This window comes from Podarcis muralis, chromosome 5 (genome assembly GCF_964188315.1).
Source record: "Podarcis muralis chromosome 5, rPodMur119.hap1.1, whole genome shotgun sequence".
NCBI classification, from domain to species: domain Eukaryota; kingdom Metazoa; phylum Chordata; class Lepidosauria; order Squamata; family Lacertidae; genus Podarcis; species Podarcis muralis.
This window is the reverse complement of record NC_135659.1, coordinates 33,173,062-33,193,079: the sequence shown is the minus strand read 5'-3', so window position 1 is coordinate 33,193,079 and position 20,018 is coordinate 33,173,062. Positions and strand designations below refer to the sequence as shown.

General features: G+C 40.9%; 1 protein-coding gene across 3 annotated transcripts in view; it reads left to right on the top strand.

The window, feature by feature from the left end:
* Positions 1-14,951, top strand: part of PRKACB (protein kinase cAMP-activated catalytic subunit beta) — a 56,824-nt gene extending 41,873 nt beyond the window's left edge. For all 3 annotated transcript variants that reach the window (XM_028732970.2, XM_028732968.2, XM_028732972.2), the window contains exons 3-10: positions 177-305; positions 4,098-4,196; positions 4,777-4,859; positions 5,456-5,582; positions 6,068-6,163; positions 7,096-7,218; positions 9,354-9,518; positions 12,009-14,951. In XM_028732970.2, the coding sequence (XP_028588803.1) occupies positions 177-305; positions 4,098-4,196; positions 4,777-4,859; positions 5,456-5,582; positions 6,068-6,163; positions 7,096-7,218; positions 9,354-9,518; positions 12,009-12,134 (948 nt within the window). In that variant the 3' untranslated portion in view covers positions 12,135-14,951. The remainder of the gene's footprint in view (positions 1-176; positions 306-4,097; positions 4,197-4,776; positions 4,860-5,455; positions 5,583-6,067; positions 6,164-7,095; positions 7,219-9,353; positions 9,519-12,008) is intronic.
* Positions 14,952-20,018: the final 5,067 nt, after the last annotated feature.

The window sequence follows — 20,018 nt, the reverse complement described above, 5'->3', positions numbered from 1 at the left end:
ACAGGGCTTCCTGACTTTTTGGATAATATTTCTCAAGAAGGGAGAAAGGAGAGAGATGGAGAACAGAAAGATCATATGACCTTTTATGGCTGCTGTTATATTTATAATTGAAGTTACAAAAACGTTTATCTTTTTATACTTGGAATATCTCAGTATCTTGTTTTGTGTTCATGTAGAATACTGCTGGTTTAGATGACTTTGAGAGGCTAAAAACACTTGGAACCGGATCATTTGGCAGAGTCATGCTGGTGAAACACAAATCCACAGAGCAGTATTATGCCATGAAGATACTGGATAAACAAAAAGTTGGTATATTTTTTATTATAATAATCTACTGTGTTTGTTGAACACTAATATTTGTGTTCTGTTTCATTAGGGTGGAGTACTTGCAACATCTATTAATACTGTTGTGTGCTAGTTATGACCCTGGTGAAAAAATAGTTGGATTGCTGCTCAAGAGTTTTCCTGAAGTTTGCCTTACGGAAGTAATAGTCATTTACTGACAGTGGAAGCCAATTTGGGCACTTTACGTTTTTGTTTTGTTTTGAAATACTTAATGGATACTATAATTGCAAATTGCCTGTGAAGTTTTTTATTGGCAATTAATTTTAAAGAACATTATTTCTAAGTTAAGATTTTTACACTCAAAGTGATACAAAGTGATACAAAATAGATACAAAAGTGATACAAAAATAGAATGCAGTATTTTAGTGTCCTTAATCTTAGCATGCATATCCTGTTATGCATATGAATCTTTTGCTCATGCAGATTACTCAATTTCAACTGGATATATTCTACTATCTTTTGTACTCTCACAGTAAAATGCTTGATCCTTCATTCTCTCCCAGGAATAAAGATTATGCAAATGTATATATTTTCTACCTTTCTGTAATATTGGGCAGTGAAGCCGTCTTCCTACTTACTAAATATGAAGGGGATTCTTGCTTTTTTGCTGCTTAATATTTGCATGGGCCTACCTAAAATCTTTTAAAAGAAGTAAGCAATTCTCTTAAATGAGCATTGGAAAATAGCTGGCTGATACAGCGTGATCCACTTTTTAAGCTAGCCATTGCTACTCATTTGACTACATTGATAGCTTACGTTCTATTCACAAGCATCTTGCATTTCTCCAGTTATCTTGTATCAGGGAGCAGTACTAGATAAGAAGGGAGTATTTTTAGTTTGGTGTTTTAATATAGTCTAGCAGCTGCAAATTTGGAAGGGAGTTGGCATGTGGCAAATCAACACCCCACAGGCTAGTTTCAATAATATAGACAGACATTAATACACAAATTATGAATACCAGCATGAATCTCAAGCAATGTACATGTTTTCCGTACCAGATTGTTATTTTTATTGTACTTTTATGATTCAAAAATAGACCCATCTGTTTTGAGTTTCATTTTGCCCAAAGTTAAGAACTGGGTTCTCAAAATTAAAAACCTCAGCTAACATTCACATTTCCATATGCAGTGGAATAATTATTCATCAGAGCTATACTTTTGTAATCCATGTTGCAGGCAGCTTGCCCAGCCTTTGGGGAGATCCAGGTCCTTTCAGACATTTTGGGTGCCCATTTGGGCTTACAGTAGTGGTTTTCAACCAGTATGCCATGGCACCTTGGGGTGCCTTGAATGATGGGCAGGGGTGCCATAGGCAACAATGGCTCCTGTTCCTCTTTCCTTCCCTCCCTCCCCCCTGATGTCTTTTTGGGTCTCTGCCTCCCAAAGGCTTGCACAGCTGTTCGTTGCAGCAGCCCTGGCTACAAGCTCCCCAGGTGAATGGTGCCTCAGGAGCTGGCTAGGGGGTGCTTCCCAGGCCCCCGTGGGGCAATGTAAGGAGGCACCTCTCTTTGGGGATGTGGGGGTGGGGCAGCTCAGAGACTAAGGGTGGAAGCTGCAGCTGCCCAGAGGACTCCCAGGGAGATGGGAGAGGAGGCTGTGGGAACACTCCACAAGGGAGGGTGTTTGAAAAAGGGTGATAGGCTGCTGGTTCTGCAGGCAAGAACCCCTCAGGGGGTGCCGCAGAAAGAATGTAGTTGGTCAAGGGAGCCGTGGACTCAAAAAGCACGAAAACCTCTGGCTTACAGTGATTTCAGATCAATGCCCACACCTCTGCGCTTCTAACAGTGGCATGTGTAGAGTGAATGCACAACTGTGTGTGTCCCATGTTCTTCTGCTAAGGCGCCTGATAACAGTAGAGCCTTGCTGGTATCTCCTGTGCTATGCTTGCCTCTCCTCCTTTCCCCCATGGCCCCTCCTCTTTTCCATTGCTGCCTGCTTGCCATGGATCAAGTTAATCTTTAATTGGAAAGCGATCTTATGTGCAAGCAAGCCATGTCCTTACTTTTCCAGGCACAGTTCTCTTGAGCCCCTTGCCGGTGGTTAATATTAGTGCCGAGTAACACACAGTGTTTACGGTCTGCACTAAGCTCCATTGCCGCCACCCGTCACTTTTCCTTTCGCCCCCAAGGAGCTGTAAAATGCTCCTTGTGAAGCAGGGAAACTGCTGCTCTTGTGGAAGCTGCCTGGGCATTTTAGAAACCTGGTTTCCTATGGAAGATTGCCCTCTAGCTTGCAGATGGCATTCCGAATGGTGACAAGAGGCTGTTATCCCACACCTACTCCTTGCATATTGACATTGATTTTGAACAGCTGGAGAAGGAAGGCTACATAAGGGGAGGAATGAGGCGGCCTATGAGCCCTTTCTCCACACAGTTGTGACACTTCTCACTACGTCCTTGCTGCCCGTCCTTTGCTGCAGTTTACAGATCTGTCATGAAAATTACTATGCGCCAGTTTGCCACAAGTTTGAATGTCTATCAGTTATCTTATGCACACATAAGACTTTGCCCCAGGACCATCATTTGTAGCCATGCATGTGCAAGAAAATGGTTCCCAAAATTTATAGACGTTGGACATTCTTCAGTAACGTGCAGAGAGGTGACATCTGATTATATAAAAGCTTTCATAAGGCTGTTTGTGTTAGGGCTTGGCGTGGATGTTCTCCGAGCCTGTGGCAGCTGCTTATCCATGGGGAGATCTTGTACATCTGCGAGGAAAAAAGGCATTCCTTCGGAAAGACACTGATCAGGCGCTAGCCACATAGCCATTTCAACCAGCTGCATGGGAACTGCTCACTCAGCTGGAAAACATCTAAAGGGTGCTGTGGCTTCTGAAGTTTTTAAGCTGTTGTATTCTTCGTCAGTTGGTTATTCTGCTACCCATAGTAACGTGTAAGAGAGTGAGTCTCCTTTTCCTGGTTCCTGGAGAAATGTTTGAACTTCCTGACATCTCGCCAGTTGCCAGTTTGCTGCTTTCACTCTCTCCTTCTGTAGCTCTCAAAATGCATTCAGAATAGGGAAGTAAGGAAATTATAGTGGTCTGTGGCTGTTAAGAACAGGTGGAATATTGGGTATTAGCAGACTTCTGACAGGCTCTGTTGAGCACAAGCATTATTATAATTTTTTAAAAAAACTAGCTTACTATGCAAACAGACAAAAGTAGGAGAGCTCCTTTTTTTGTTTTGCAGTGATTAAGCAGTTTTCACAGAAGGAAATCATGCCTAGTCAGGAAGGAAGCTACAGAGTATATGAGAACGCTTCTAAGCAGCAAACGTTTTTAATAGGCTATATGAAAGTAAAAAAAATGGACCCCCAGATATCTGTGTGTAGATAAGCTTTATGCCCTGAAAACCCCACTTTGTGCGCCAAGTGAACTGAGCTTCTAGACTCTTGTAGTATTTGAACTGCATGTGCACACAGACCATATTTGTTAGAATTCCTCTCGATACTCCTTTGACAGTGTCAGCAGAAAGGCCAGAGTTGAAAAAGGTATAGTGTGCCATGCCATTCTTCTTCAGATGTAGCATCTTCTAAAAGGTAAAAGAGGATAACTGCCTTGCTACCTAACTTTGCTGTATTAACGTGGGTGTAGCAATCCGTGCTTTGAGAGCTATATGTAGCACTCGCCACCGTCTTTTAGAAGTGCTGTTCTTAAGTTATTATTTTTTCCTCTTTCCACTAAGAAGACGTGGACTTGTTTGAATTCTCTTAATGTTTAGACTCAAGCGTTTAATAAAAAATGCTTTGTTCCTAGGTGGTTAAGCTGAAGCAAATAGAACACACACTTAATGAAAAGAGAATATTACAAGCAGTGAACTTCCCTTTCCTTGTAAGACTGGAGTATTCTTTTAAGGTAAATACCAAGCAAGAAGGTAAACTGTTATTACATTTTTCTTGCACAGCTTTCTGTCTTTTTAGAGTCTAGTGATTCCTGACCCACAGGTCAAAACAAAGGTGATTTTAGACTCTCCAACTGTAAAAAAAATAAAAATGAAGCTAAATGCTTGGCCGTCATCCTGATCACAGTCTGATCAAAAGGAGATATGCATGATATCTTTAAGGACTTGATAAGCTTTAAGGACTTGAAGGAGTGATCCCAACAAAGCAAAAAGCCCAAAGCAAAAATTTCAAATCGCCTCATCACCCTGGGTTTGTTTAAGTTGCCAATCCTCCCCCCCCCCCCAGCAACTTGCTGTACTGACTTTTAGGGAGCCTCTTAAACACTGAGAAAAATAGAAAAAGTATGGTCAGTTTGAATTCATGGGCCACTTGAATGTTTCCTGTCTTATTTTATGTTCAGCCTTCAATAATAAAAGTACTTAAAATGTATTATTGGTATTATTTTATGTTTGCTTGTCAGAAAAAAATGCAATTTACTTGTGTTGTCCTAAGTACCCCAGGTTTACAACTGAACATACTTCACTTTCCCTTAGGACAATTCTAATTTATACATGGTTATGGAATATGTTCCTGGGGGTGAAATGTTCTCACATCTAAGAAGAATTGGAAGATTCAGGTAAGATAATAAATGAATTATAATTTATGAAAAATGATGTGAGGAAGGGAATGAGAAAGAGGTGATAGCTCTTAGCTTTCAGATGTTTAGGAAATATTTGCAAGGGGATCCTTACTTTATTCTTATCCATTATGACCATTAAGGCTTTCAGAAGTACCTTTGAAAAACAGTTTTGCCTTCAAATAGGTAGTAGAGAATGATAGATAAGAACATAGCAATAACATTAGGTTGTGCAGTTCCTTTATAAGATAAAAATAGACATTTCATTATTTAAAATTATTTTAAAAAAATTCTGCTTGTACAACAGGACATCCTTTTCTTCTCCTTTCCCTTCGTACACCCAAAATTTGCTCCAAAGGGTCCCCCAACCCTGTGGAGCAACTTTTAAAGGCCCACAGGGGCCTGGAGATGAGAGCAGAGTTCCATTGGGCAAGCGGGAGTCTCTTGCTTAAGTGGAACAGCAGTGTTGGATACAACCCGTTTGTAGTTTTCTTTATTTCCTTAGAGTTTAACATTTCTGTTATCACATATGAGTATGCTATGTCTGCAAATGTTGACCATGGTTTAATAGCCTAATAATTTTCATTTGTTTACAGTGAACCACATGCACGATTTTATGCAGCTCAGATAGTGCTAACATTTGAGTACCTCCATTCACTAGACCTCATCTACAGAGATCTGAAACCCGAAAATCTTTTAATTGACCAGCAAGGATATATCCAGGTATGATGAAGACAAACGTTTTCAAGCTCAGCTTCATTCCATAGCAAGAAATACAGAACGTTTAAATGTTTGCATTGTAAGGAAACGGGTGGTGATAAATTAAATACCTTGATTGGTTGGTTTTGCAGGTTATCAACCAAAGGGAATTCTGAAACTTGATCCAAGATGTATCATATCTGCAAGTGATACTAACGAAATGCTTAATGTTAATTGAGAAAAACTTTTTATTGCCTAATGTTACATATAGCATGTCTAAAGCTTGTGCTTCCTGGTGATTCTTCTTTTGGCATTTTGTATAGCTTCGAATCAAAAGCAAAACATATGTCATGCCTTGATTTGAAAATATCTGAATTTTGAATCAACCATAGGACATGGAACCACTTCTGTGGTTGAATGCTTTTGAAAGCTATATGTAACGTTCAGGTTATTACTAAGAAAAAACTAAAGCTTGGATAATGTGGTAACTCTTTTTTCTGTGCTACTAGGTCACAGATTTTGGGTTTGCAAAAAGAGTAAAAGGCAGAACCTGGACGTTATGTGGGACTCCAGAATACTTGGCGCCAGAAATAATTCTCAGCAAGGTATTTCATAATGCTTCACGGTGTTAACTAGTTAAAAGAGGAAGACGACAGTCTTAAACAGGCACATTTGGAAGAAGTTTTAACTGAATTTGAATGGAGCTTAACTTCCAAGTCAGTATGGCGATAGGATTTGTCAGAGATATTGATTCTTGTGGAATCTGTCTTAGTAAGTTGAGTAGGCTGTTAAAGGCTATTATTTACTAAGATTAACACATTGAATTTGACCCTATTAACAAATTGGCAGCCTGTGCAGGTCTCTCTGCACAGGTTTAATATATTGGCAGGGCCTTATCTCTGTGAGCAATTGTGCTGCAGCATTCTGCACAAACTAGTTTTTAGACCCAAAAGCAAGGTAAGCCCCACATCATAAAGGTAAAGGGACCCCTGACCATTAGGTCCAGTCGTGGCCGACTCTGGGGTTGCGGCGCTCATCTCGCTTTATTGGCCGAGGGAGCCGGCGTACAGCTTCCGGGTCATGTGGCCAGCATGTCTAAGCCGCTTCTTGCGAACCAGAGCAGCGCACGGAAACGCCGTTTACCTTCCCGCCGGAGCGGTACCTATTTATCTACTTGCACTTTGACATGCTTTCGAACTGCTAGGTTGGCAGGAGCAGGGACCGAGCAATGGGAGCTCACCCCGTCACGGGGATTCGAACCGCCGACCTAATCGGCAAGCCCTAGGCTCTGTGGTTTAACCCACAGTGCCACCCGCATCCCTAAAAGCCCCACATCATACATTGCAGTAATCCAACCCTGAAGATATTAGTGCCTGTATTACTGTGATCAAGCTGTCCTGGTCCAGGAATCACTGCAGCTGTTGGATGAGCTGAAGCTGGTAAAAGTTTTAGAATATCACCTAAAACTTAAGTGTGTTTATATTAGTATATTATATTTGGTTGGATATCACTAACTACTATATCTTTGTTTTGCCAGGGCTACAACAAAGCAGTGGATTGGTGGGCCTTAGGAGTTTTAATTTATGAAATGGCAGCTGGATATCCTCCATTCTTTGCAGATCAACCAATCCAGATTTATGAAAAAATTGTTTCTGGAAAGGTAAGCGAGAGTTGCTGGGATCCTGCAAATGATCCGTGTTATGTCCATTAACTTTTCTGTTACTTGTGTGTTCTTATTTTAATTTTCATGAACAGGTTTGCTCATGTTTCTGTTTACAAGGCGTTTTTCCTCCTTCAAGGAGCTTTTGCTTTGTTTTGGTTACTTCAATATTTGTTTTGTAACAAAGAGATAGGGAGGAGAGGAGAGCAGTCAAGGAAGAAACACTGGACACTGTGTGAATAACCTATCTTTATTTTTTTCCTTAATCATTTAGCATTTTTGTGTGCGTGTGAATTGAATTGGGAAGCAAAGTAGTGGATGGCTTGCAACAAACTATTAACTGTGCTCACTTATTAAAATCTGCAGCAGCTACTGGGTGGAGCAGGGCATGTTGGTCTAAGCCACAGGCAATTCCAGAATATTTCCAGAAAAAAATCTCTGGATCCACCAAAGTTCTAAGTTTAGAATACTTTGAATGCAGAAAAGAAGAAAATGTTTTTTGTTCTTATTGCAGTCTTTCTTTTTTTGTGAGTATGTGAGTGAATTTCTAAAATGAAAAGTTTGGGCTCTTTGTCTACCTGGATATGACTCCCCATCCTTCCCTAAACCTGGAAGATCTCATCCCTAATCTCAGACATAAGAGGCTGATCATAGTCGCTCTGGTTTTATGTACTCTGCACATGAGCTGAAATTATTACTTCAGGATGGAGTCACGCACTGTAAATATGTACTGCTGTGCTCTGATGTGCCCTGGATCAAATTCAGTATTATTATTATTATTATTATTATTATTATTATTTAGTGGTTGGATTATTTTGTTCTTTTAATTAGAAGAAAAAAGAGTTTTGGATAATGAAAAGTTAGATCAATTATATATGGTTTGCACCAGGTGCAGTTGTGGTTAGTTAACAGCACTAATGGTTTGTAATCTACAGCTGGGGTGCCCCGTTATTCAACCCCACAATTGAATTCCCCTCTCCACAACCACTGGTGTCTAGATTCCTTCTGAACCCACCAAAAATGAAGTCAAAACAGAAATGTTGTCTTAGACACTTTCAGGTGCTGCCTGCCAAGCCCCCCTGACTAGTCAACATAAGGCAAAATAGCAGAATGAGCTTCAGAAACAAGGGAATGAGAGAAGGAAATGAGTTTTAGCTAAAGTTAAAGCAGGAGAGAGAGAGAGAGCAGCCAGCAGGAGCGGATTTGTCGTTGTGCAAGCGGTGTGCATGCACTGGGCGCTGAGTGAAGGAGGCACCATCTCAGAACACAGTAAGCAAGGCTCTGGGAAGGAGGCATTAAGGGTACTGACAAGGTCCCAGAGCCTTCCCACCTCCTTTCCAAAGCCTAGAGAGTGCGCTTCCAGCTTTGGGAAGGAGGTAGGGCAGCTCCAGGACCCTGCCAGAGCCCTCGCGCCTTCTTCCCAAAGGTGAGTGCCTCCATACCTGCCTTTGGGAAGGCAGTGTGAGGGCAGGGCGGCATTGGCCTTGCACAGGGCACCATGGTACCCAAGTCCACCACTGCAGCCAGTTCTTGTAACTTTTCACAGCCATAGAAGGGGAAGAGGAGTGGCAACAAGTATTGTCTGTGGTTTCTCATGATTCTTTATTTTGAGTAAAACAGAGGATTTGTGGTGTTCAATTATTTTCTAATACTTTATATTTTTTTTAAAAAACCATCATAATAATAATATTAATGGTGGCTTATACATGATGCAGGATCTGGCTGTTGCAGCACATGGCTGACTGCTGTTGAAGACAGCAATCCCACATCTCTCTCATCCTATAAATCATATGATGGGATCATGTTTAAACTTTTCCCATCCCACCCCCCTTCTGCTCATTGGCTGCCACTCGCTTTGCAAGTTTCTCATCCCTACAATTAACATTACGCCAGTTGTTCTGTATGTTAGTTGCTGCTGCAGAAGAGAGGAGAATGAGGCATGATCTGGTGCTTCAAGCAACAGCCAGGCATATATATTAATGTATAGCTCCAATGCAATTTTGTATTTAGGTTTGGTCTTCTTTATAATACCAAAACATAATTCATAATCTTGTTTCTCCTTTTCTTTCTAGAAGAAGAAGGGAAAAGAGGTGTCTATATAGCAATATTAAATATATATCTGGTGTGTTTTGTAGGTACGATTCCCATCACACTTCAGTTCAGACCTTAAGGATCTACTAAGAAATTTACTCCAGGTAGATTTGACCAAACGATACGGAAATCTCAAGAATGGGGTGAATGATATTAAAAACCACAAATGGTTTGCCACTACAGATTGGATTGCCATTTATCAAAGAAAGGTAATCATTCTTTCTCTTAGGATAAGTTATGTATTAGTGCACGCACACAAAAAGTTCCTGATCTTTTCCCACTGTTTGAGGCTAGCACATGGGGTGGCTTTATATTTTTTAAATGAAAGACTTTTTGGATGTACAGTCTTGGGGTAATGGGAAGTATTCCTCAAAGAAAAACGTTTTCTTGAAACCTTACTGTCCTGTGTGCTGGTTTCTGAATTGTTCCCCTTTTTTGTCTTCAGAGTGTCTCCTTTGCCTTTTCTTTCCCTTCCTGTCTAAACATTTGAACTCTCTAGATGCCTATTTTTGGAAGACAAACTTGATTTTCAGCACAGATGTATTTAACTATTCTCTCTCCCTCTTGGTGATCACTCGCGGCCGAGTAAGATTGTTTTCCATGTCTTAGTGGCGTGTCCATAAATGACTGTGCAGGCCAATTCTGGATCCGCACATCCTTCCACAGTGGGTACATAGATTTCTAAGCAGGAGTTGGTCACAATGAGGATTTGCCAGTCCTGCCTTCCTCTTTACTCATTTCTCCCTTTTGTCATGAATTGGCACTTCTTCAAAATCCATGATGCCAGAGGCTATTCTCCAATTGGAGCGCTCACAAGCCAGGGTTTCCCAATTGTCAGTGCTTATAATTTGTTTTCAGATTTGAGAGCATCTTTTAACCTCTTTTGTTGTCCACCAGTATTGCACTTTCCATTCTTAAGTTGAGAATAGAGTATCTGCTTTGGAAAACGATAATCAGACATCTGAACAACGTGGCCAGTCCAATTTCACTGGACTTAACCATCCAGGGGTCCTTTACCTTACCTTTAACTATTATAATTATTATCATCACCATTTCTGAAATACAGTTCCAAGTAAGTGACCACGGTGTAATTTTCCGTGCACAAAGAAGGGCAACCAAGCAAGAAATGTGTATAGGCATCTTCCTAAACTGTTGCTAACTCCCACTGGAGCCCTTGTGAGAGACCTATCTGTATTTTCTGTGATTAATGATGCCTAAAAATTATGATCCCTAACTTTTTCAACTTTTACCATGACACTTAAGTGTAATTGCCTCAAAAATTTGAACATTTATATTTCAATACGTTTCTGTTTGGGACTCAAGTCAGTCCTTTGTGGTACTATGATGTGTTCTCCTTATTTAAAAAAGTATGTTTTGGAGTAACGGAGGCATATTCCCATACAAAAACATTTTAAAAAGCCAGATCTGAAACCCAGCAATAGTTTATAAAAAGAAACTAGCTGTTTAGCTACACGATGTGACAGTACAGTAGTAGTTAATAATCAGTAAAGTATTAATTATCACAAGACAGGACGTGATTAACACCTCAGCATAGTCTTTTATTTTGAAGCAAGACCTCTTCAGCAAATGTTCGCCGCAGAATGGTAATCTTCTCATCTGCACTCTAAAATATACCATTTAGCATGCAGTTTGTGTGAAGTGAGATTTTCTGCCTTTTTGTAATTCTTTACTTCTAAATAAATATTTCAGTTTTTATTGGAGGTGTTCTAATTCTTCACTATTCTGCTCTAGGCTCTTATTTAAAATTTCTTGGCGTGATGATAATGAATAATAGCTTATTTTCTTCAAGATCAGTTTGATTTTATGTATGTTGGTACAGTATTTGGGGAGGACTGATAGGGCCCACCAAGCCCCTTTTACAGCAGCCCACAAAGCAGAGGCTATTGGTTTTTCCCACCTTTCTGATTTTTAGGATACAGGAAGCGTTTGAACCACAGTGTGGCTGCGTTCAGACGTAATACTAAAACACAAATTAGCATTATGAGGTTGCGCTTTCTTTCTCCCTTCCTCTTCCAGAGGAGATAGGAGGTTACCACACCACAGATTAGGTCGAAAGCCTAAACCGTGGTTTCAACAAACCATAGTTAAAATTAACTTCAGCTCGTGCAGGTTTGGCTGTCATGACAAGCTGGAATTAATCTAAAAGGGAAGAAAAAGCTTCTGAACTCCTTGTGCCGGCATACATGAGGGGAGGCATACATGAGCCAAAGGCTCGCTGACACTTGTCCTTACAACACTAGACCATCATCAGCATTACATGTGAACAGGGTCTATGTGCAGCAACACTTATGTGGTCAGCCTCTTGTGCTTAGGGCTTGTTTTGTAAAATCATCTCCTCAGGAATTGCATTTTATGTAGATCTGTTTGCCTTTAAAATGGCACTATAAGTAAGTTTTGTGTTGAGGGAGTGCCACACGTGAGGTTGTATTTGTTATAGCTAACTTAAAGGGATACTTCACCGAAAAATAACAATATTATATCTCTCCTGAATGCATCCATTCCATAATGGAGAATATTTAAGCTTTTTACATTCATGCTTGGAATATATCAGTGAATTATGATTGTTGTAGTTATTAATATCAGCATTGTTATTTTCTGTCTTTTGTTGTCTTATTTTTACTAGTTAATTCTTTCAGACTGGCAAATGCAATAATCTGTGCTTTTATTTCCCCATGCAGGTAGAAGCTCCATTCATACCAAAATGTAGAGGCCCTGGAGATACCAGCAACTTTGATGACTATGAAGAAGAAGATATCCGTGTGTCTCTAACAGAGAAATGTGCAAAGGAATTTGCTGATTTTTAGTACTTGCTGGATGATCAGAGGACATCAGGGCTTACATTGGGATCTTTGCACTCTGTTAACTCATGAGGGTGGAGCGGAGACCATCATATGTCAAAACAATTACCTAGTTACTTCATTCCACAAAGTTGACTGAGGTCTTTATTGCCATCTTCCATGTGTGCAGTTTGCACCAACCCATATAACTAGGCACAATTAAGCAAAGCACTGTTTGTGCTGTAACACAGAATATAGACCACTTTTTCCTAATTACCTTTTTGGTTTCTGTCGTTTTCCTTTGGTTTCTGTGTATTGTTCATTTCCCCTTCCTCTTTCTCTTTCTCTTTCTCCCTCTTCCCCTCCCCTTTTAAAATGAAGTAGCCTTTTACCCAACAATGCTCCGTTTTATTTTGAATAATGCATTTGTGCGAATGAAACTGAAGGTGTTTCTGGCTAGTGTGACTTAGACCGAAGTGAAAGATAAGTGTTGCTTCTAGTCTGTGCCAGCCAATCCTTCCGTATCTGTCTTTGTGTCTGAGGCTACAGTTCATAGGTTTGTATTCCCCCCCTCCCAAGTAGCTCAGACTAAATCTAGCCAACACCGTTAGCATTTTTGAAGATAGTATTTATCGCCATACGAGTGTATGCTAATTGACTTAAAACACATCTTCCTGGAGACTGACCAAATTTAGTATCAAAATTGGACAGTTTGTGTAGGGTTCAGTAGCTAGACCCCGTGCCTTGGTTTTCTACATGCTGGCAGTCCTTCTCCCTGCCTCATTCCCCCCCCCCCCTTTCCTAGGCAGTAGGTAAATATGCCATAAGCATCCTGTGCCATGAGAAGCAGTCTCAATAAGCAGGATCAGTTCCATCCAGCCTGGGCTTTGGACCATATTTAACCATGCTTAAGTAGCTATTTAAATGGGGTTTTGTTTTAACACCTTAAAACCCAAAACATTTAAAAGATTTGGTCAGTATTGTCAGAGACTTAAGACTGATTTTTTTTTTTTTTTAAGTAATGTCAAGGTTGGGGCTCCTGAAGTATTTCACATTTCAACCCTTTTTTATCAAAGGGGGGGAAAGCATCTTTTTTTTTTTAAAGAAAAAGAAAAAAAAACCTCTTTAGGTTATGAGAATGAATGGTTTAGCGAATTGAAAAATTAGTGTTACAATATTGATGCGTTGCTAGATAAACCTGGTATTTCTGTTAGCTGTGAAGAATAAAAGAAGTAAATGCCAAGTTTTTATTCTGGTATACTATATTAGTAAATCACGGGTGGAGTGCTGCTCCAATCATGGTTCCTACCAGCGGCTCTTCATTCGCATGGAAAAAGAGGCAAAAAAGTTTTCAAAGTGCCACCATCTGTGATGTGGTGTCTTCATTTCTAACATCCTTTTTTTCTTTCAGTGAAATGGAATGTACGGTCACACGGAGAATTGTTTGAGTTGCGTTAAGTTTTTATAATCTCACCAACTGACTTAAAAAAGGGTATTGCCGCCATGTGCTAGCTCCCAGCACTTTTACACGCACTTGTTTCAGTGTTTGTTAACAATCAGTGGCTCAGCACAATCTTCTTTGTGCTTTTAAATTTGTCCGTATACAACTTTTTAAGTCAGGCGCTCAATGTCTCGGTGGCCTGTCCGAAGATGATGATGGCACATCAGTTATGTTTAAAATAAACTTAGGCTCATGTTTTATGATCAATTTACATGCATACGAGGATGAAGTGTTTTTATTAAACTGATCTAGATCGCTTACGTAGTCACGGTGTTCTGTAGAATGCCAGGGCAGATGAGACCATTGGCATTGCTTCCTTTTAATCTTTATGACACTCCTTTAAGAAAATAAAAGTCTCCGTAGACATTTTTGGGAAATAAAATGTACCATGCAACGTTATGTACGTCTCTTTAAGTTGTCAAGCAGTTTTGCACATATTCATCGTTAGGAGTCTGTTTGCCATCTTTGTCCACCCCACCCCCCCCACCCCCCCGTCTATGTATGTGCAAGACAAGGATACGATACTTTGCGGTAGCAAATTTTATGTAATAACTATATTGTCACATTAATAAATTAAAAGAAATTATTTGTATGAAAAAAACAATCTTTTGTATTTCATCTAGGCTGAGGACATGCTGTTGTATGCTAGCTGTATGCGATAAATTCTACAGTGACTTTGTTGTTTATGGACTTTGAAAATTTTAATAAATGCTGGAGATCACCTTTTCAATTCTGTTGTGGATTTTAGCCAGTAGCATAATTGGATAACACACGAGACACGTGTCTTCTCTAACATAGGTAGCGAGACTTCACTCTGGCTGTCTCTTAAGGAATGCAAGGGACCGATTCCAGCATGTCCAAAAAATCAACTCTAGGTGGACATATTTTTGAAGTACCCTCTTAATTTCTTTGATTTAAGCTTATTTAACTATTTAACATGTGTCAGAAACAAACAGTAAAAATAAATCCTAAAGCAGAATAATAGACTGGAAATAAAAGGGGTTAGGACAAAAGATAAGGAGGAGGTCCTTTACGAAGAGTACAAACTTGGCAATATGTTACATGGCCCTGTCATTTTAAAAAACACAAAATGAGAGCCACAAGATCATGATGCCTGTATTTAATTTCAAAAATCCTTTCCATCACTCAAATGCTGTATATTTGACAGTAGAGATTTGTTAATTTTACACAATTTGAGGAATTTAAGTGTTGGACTGTATGGTATCTTTTAACTGTACTCTAGTTGTATGTAACTCTCATTTTCAACATAAAGGATTGTATCTCATTAAGTAAATTGCTTCTTTTATTTTCTTGTCAGCTGCATTAAAACCCTTATTTTTAAATCCTGTAAGTATTTTATTGATTTCTTTGCAAATAGTTTGCTACAATAGTGTGCAATACAGTAAAAGTTTATATACAAAACTGCAAATTAAATTATGTACAACACTGCATAAAGACTGTGCTGCTTTTTTCTGACCCAGGAGGTTCCCATGCAATTCTGCTTTGCCACAGGACCCAGATACATGCTCTATGTAGAAGGAAGGTTTTGAAGAGCAACCCACACAAGCGCTATAATAGGCTGGTTTAGGCATGATTCTTCATTATATCACTGGTGATGGTAAACTGCTTGAAAATCCAGTGGTGTGGTGTGTTTGGTGTCTAAGTAACTTCCCAATTCAGTTCAGTCAGTGCAATCACCACTCTAAAAAACAAACAAACTTGTACTGGAATGAAAAAATGCACCCCAAATTGTGAACTCTGAAATTCTCCAGAGTCACAATTCTGTTTTGTTACAGAACCTCTACACTAACAAAACACAACAAAATTTGCATCACACTTAAACCTTGGAATGCCATGTGCATTTTTGGAAGGGAGGGCATTTGACATGGAGAGAGACCACTAATAGGCAACAACTGTGGTCCCAGAGACTATATAGCAAAGTACATTTGTGCAGTGGGCCATTTCAGGCTGTAAATTAGGCTAGATTGTGCCCGTCTTCCTGACCATAAAGTTTCTATTTGCATCTTCCTTTAAAAATGAATTCGTGTTGTTTACTTGCATGGAATAGCATGCAGCCTCAGGTGATAATAGTACAGACCAAGGTTTACCACTTCTGATATTTGTGAGAATTGGGTCTATGTAGACACAGAGTGGGTAGGTGTGTAGTTATGTAAAAGAAACTGGCACCTTCCAAAAGATTAGCCTTGATATATATAAAGTTGGTCACTTTAGGCTACAATCCTAGCCACTGTGGGATTAAGCCCCATTGAATTCAACAGATTTTTTTTATTTATTTAAGTAGACATGTTCAGGACTGCATTTTTAGTTTCTTCCTAAGTGGAAGATACAGCTAGCATGGGGGGTAGGCCCCTCCTCTGAAGCTGGAAAAGCAGTTTGCTGATACTTTTTGCAGATGGCGAAGGGCCCTTTCTTGTCAGCCCCAGATGACATCTTGTCTTTATTGCGGACAGGTGGACACCAGCAGAGCTCTTGTAGGCAAGAGAGAGAGAGAGAGAGAGCAAGCAAAGACCTTTCTCAAGACGGAGAGTAGAGAAGAGGTATTTCTCCCTCATCCTCTGTCACTTCTCCCTAGCACTAGGGGACAGCGAAGCTCACATCACCATATCACAGAGCATGTGGCCACCCAGCCATTCCAGAAATGTGTTGCTACAAAGGGTGCAGTAAGCATTCTTCCTTTAGAAAGGGAATAGAAGCAGGTGCACCAGATACTACAAAGGGGGACAGTCTTCAGCTTGGATTTTGCCAGGTGGGTTAAACTATCACAAGCTGAATCATTGTCACCACATGTTTTTGCCACGAAGAAAATAGGATTCCTAAGGAGATTTCCTGCCACAGGACAGAAGCAGGTTTTCCTCCTGTAGCTATTCCTATGGATCAACATAGCTCTAGGAGAGAGCTGTTGAGCTACCTTCCATCTCCTGCTCCACTATGGCCATAGAAAGCCAGACAATATTGCCCCTCAGGCCATTGTAGCTTGCAAGCTCCTAGGTACACATCATTTCAACATTTCTCCAATGAAAATAGGGATGTCCTAAGGAAAAGGGTGGCGCTGTGGTCTAAACCACAGAGCCTAGGGCTTGCCAATCAGAAGGTCGGCGGTTCAAATCCCTGCAACGGGATGAGCTCCCGTTGCTCGGTCCCTGCTCCTGCCAACCTAGCAGTTCGAAAGCACGTCAAAGTGCAAGTAGATAAATAGGTAACCGCTCCGGCGGAAAGGTAAACAGCGTTTCCGTGCGCTACTCTGGTTCACCAAAAGTGGCTTAGTCATGCTGGCCACATGACCCGGAAGCTGTATGCCGGCTCCCTCAGCCAGTAAAGCGAGATGAGCGCCGCAACCCCAGAGTCGGCCACGACTCGACCTAATGGTCAGGGGTCCCTTTACCTTTTTAAGGAAAAGTGGGACATTCCAGGATCAAATCGGAAACTGGGATGGCTTCTGTAAATCTGGGACTCTCCCTAGAAAATAGGGACACTTGGAGGGTTTGAACTTGGAGGGTTATAACCACTTAATAGGTCTTATTTAACACAGGTATTTACATCTAAGTAAGTATGCACAAGACTGGAGTGTGACTGCTTCAATTTTAAGTGCATCTACTTAGAAGTATCGGGGGACGCGGGTGGTGCTGTGGGTAAAAGCCTCAGCGCCTAGGGCTTGCCGATCGAAAGGTCGGCAGTTCGAATCCCCGCGGCGGGGTGCGTTCCCGTTGCTCGGTCCCAGCGCCTGCCAACCTAGCAGCTCAAAAGCACCTCCGGGTGCAAGTAGATAAATAGGGACCGCTTACTGGCAGGAAGGTAAACGGCGTTTCCGTGTGCTGCGCTGGCTCACCAGATGCAGCTTTGTCACGCTGGCCACGTGACCCGGAAGTGTCTCCGGACAGCACTGGCCCCCGGCCTCTTAAGTGAGATGGGCGCACAACCCTAGTCTGTCAAGACTGGCCCGTACGGGCAGGGGTACCTTTACCTTTTTACTTAGAAGTATCAGTGGGTTCACGATCCTGGCCTTGTCCCTCAATCCTATGCAAACTTGCTTGCAAGGAGCTTACACTGACATCACTAGGGCTTCTTGTTGTTGTTTAGTCTTTTAGTCATGTCCGACTCTTCGTGACCTCATGGACCAGAGCATGCCAGGCACTCCTGTCTTCCACTGCCTCCCCCAGTTTGGTCAAACTCATGTTCGTATCTTCGAGAACACTATCCAACCATCTTGTCCTCTGTTGTCTCCTTCTCCTTGTGCCCTCCATCTTTCCCAACATCAGGGTCTTTTCCAGGGAGTCTTCTCTTCTCATGATGTGGCCAAAGCATTGGAGCCTCAGCTTCAGGATCTGTCCTTCCAGTGAGCACTCAGGGCTGATTTCCTTAAGAATGGATAGGTTTGATCTTGCAGTCCATGGGACTCTCAAGAGTCTCCTCCAGCACCATAATTCAAAAGCATCAATTCTTCGGCGATCAGCCTTCTTTATGGTCCAGCTCTCGCTTCCATACATCACTACTGGGAAAACCATAGCTTTAACTATACGGGCCTTTGTTGGCAAGGTGATGTCTCTGCTTTTTAAGATGCTGTCTAGGGTTATCATCGCTTTTCTCCCAAGAAGCAGGTGTCTTTTAATTTCGTGACTGCTGTCACCATCTGCAGTGATCATGGAGCCCAAGAAAGTAAAATCTCTCACTGCCTCCATTTCTTCCCCTTCTTTTCCCCAGGAGGTGATGGGACCAGTGGCCATGATCTTAGTTTATTTGATGTTGAGCTTCAGACCATATTTTGCGCTTTCCTCTTTCACCCTCATTAAAAGGTTCTTTAATTCCTCCTCACTTTCTGCCATCAAGGTCGTGTCATCTGCATATCTGAGTTTTACTAGGGCTTACTCCCTAGTAAAACTGAGTAGAACTGCAGCTGTAACCCCTGAATCCAAGCCAAAATATTGCTCCACTAACTTTTTTCCCCCACATTCAGAATGGAATTCTGTTTGGCTTTTGCTTTATGCTTGAACTTTATGCCCTTAAGCTTCTCTGCCTTTCAACTCTTACCTTTGTCTGCCATGCTGTTGTTTAACATTACTTGTAATTATGGTCTGAACATCTGATGCATGGAAGGAACCCAGGCTTGTAGTTCCACCTTGTGGCTGTTGTACAGCATTGAGCAAAAACACCAAGGATGCTTCTGTCTTCCTCTGGCGCTCTGATCCGAAGCTGTTTTTCAGAAGCACGTTTGACGCTGATTGTTATATTAAAACTACACACTACAATGAAAGTCCTTCTAATGTGCTGATTGAGGAGGTAGGGGAGGTTTTCCCACAATTATATGAGAGGTTACTCCAGCACGGTCCCTGACTTCCAGGTCAGTTTGTCAGGTACAGTAGCCTGGAAGTGGATGGAAGGGAGAGAGGAAGCTCATGCTTTGGCCAGGCACACAGAACTTCTGTGCATAGTGCATCTCTTTGTCATAAGAAGATTCTACTGAAGCTTTTCCCTAAAACAGTACAATAAAAAAAAAACTAATTCAAAGGAAACCAATAACAAAGGAAAGGAAAAAAAGAAAATGCAAAGTCCTCTCTCAAAGGTAGATCTTAAACCCTTCGTCTCGCACAGAAAGGGATGGAGCCATCATCACCTTCATGTCTGTATAATCCCAAGAGTGACCCAGAGTAAAGGAGACACACACATAAGCAAAGAAAGAAGATAAAAATAATAAGAGAATTAAAAAAGAGGTGAAAAAAGATCAAGAGAAATAAAAGGGACTTCTGATTCTCCATCTATCAGTTACACTTAAAAAAAGATTGTTCCAAGTATTCACTCCAACTTTTCCTCCTCCTGCTAAGCAATATTTTCCCCAAACTTCAGACCCAAACGTCTCCAAATTCATTCATTTTCTCTTCCACACAAAAAGTCCAAAAGGAGTTCTCCAATTATCATTATCAATAAATGTCTGCAATAATCTTCCTCCAGTCCAACATAACAACTTTACCTCCAATAACTTCAACAACCATTCCTCCATGTTGAAGAATATTAAATCCTTTAATCTTTGTTCAGACAAGAGTCTCTCTACTGCAGTCATATATTATAAAACAATATTCTGTAGTTACTTGCTTATTATGTAGTCCTTCATTCACAACCCAGTTCCGTATCTTCCGGTTCCATTTCCTGTTGGCTGTGATTTCCAATTTCTTTAGATTCTGCCTAGGGTTAAGGCACTGCAGTGGATAACAATTACCTACTATCATTAGGAATATAAAAGACGTGGGATAGTCACCAATACTTTTGCTTAGGGTGGAGTTTTCAAAGGGTAAAGAGCTTGCATAGAAAACCATTGGTTGCTTCTCCCAACCCATGAACAGTATACTATTAGCACTTTCTAAACATGGACTGTATGGGACGCGGGTGGCGCTGTGGGT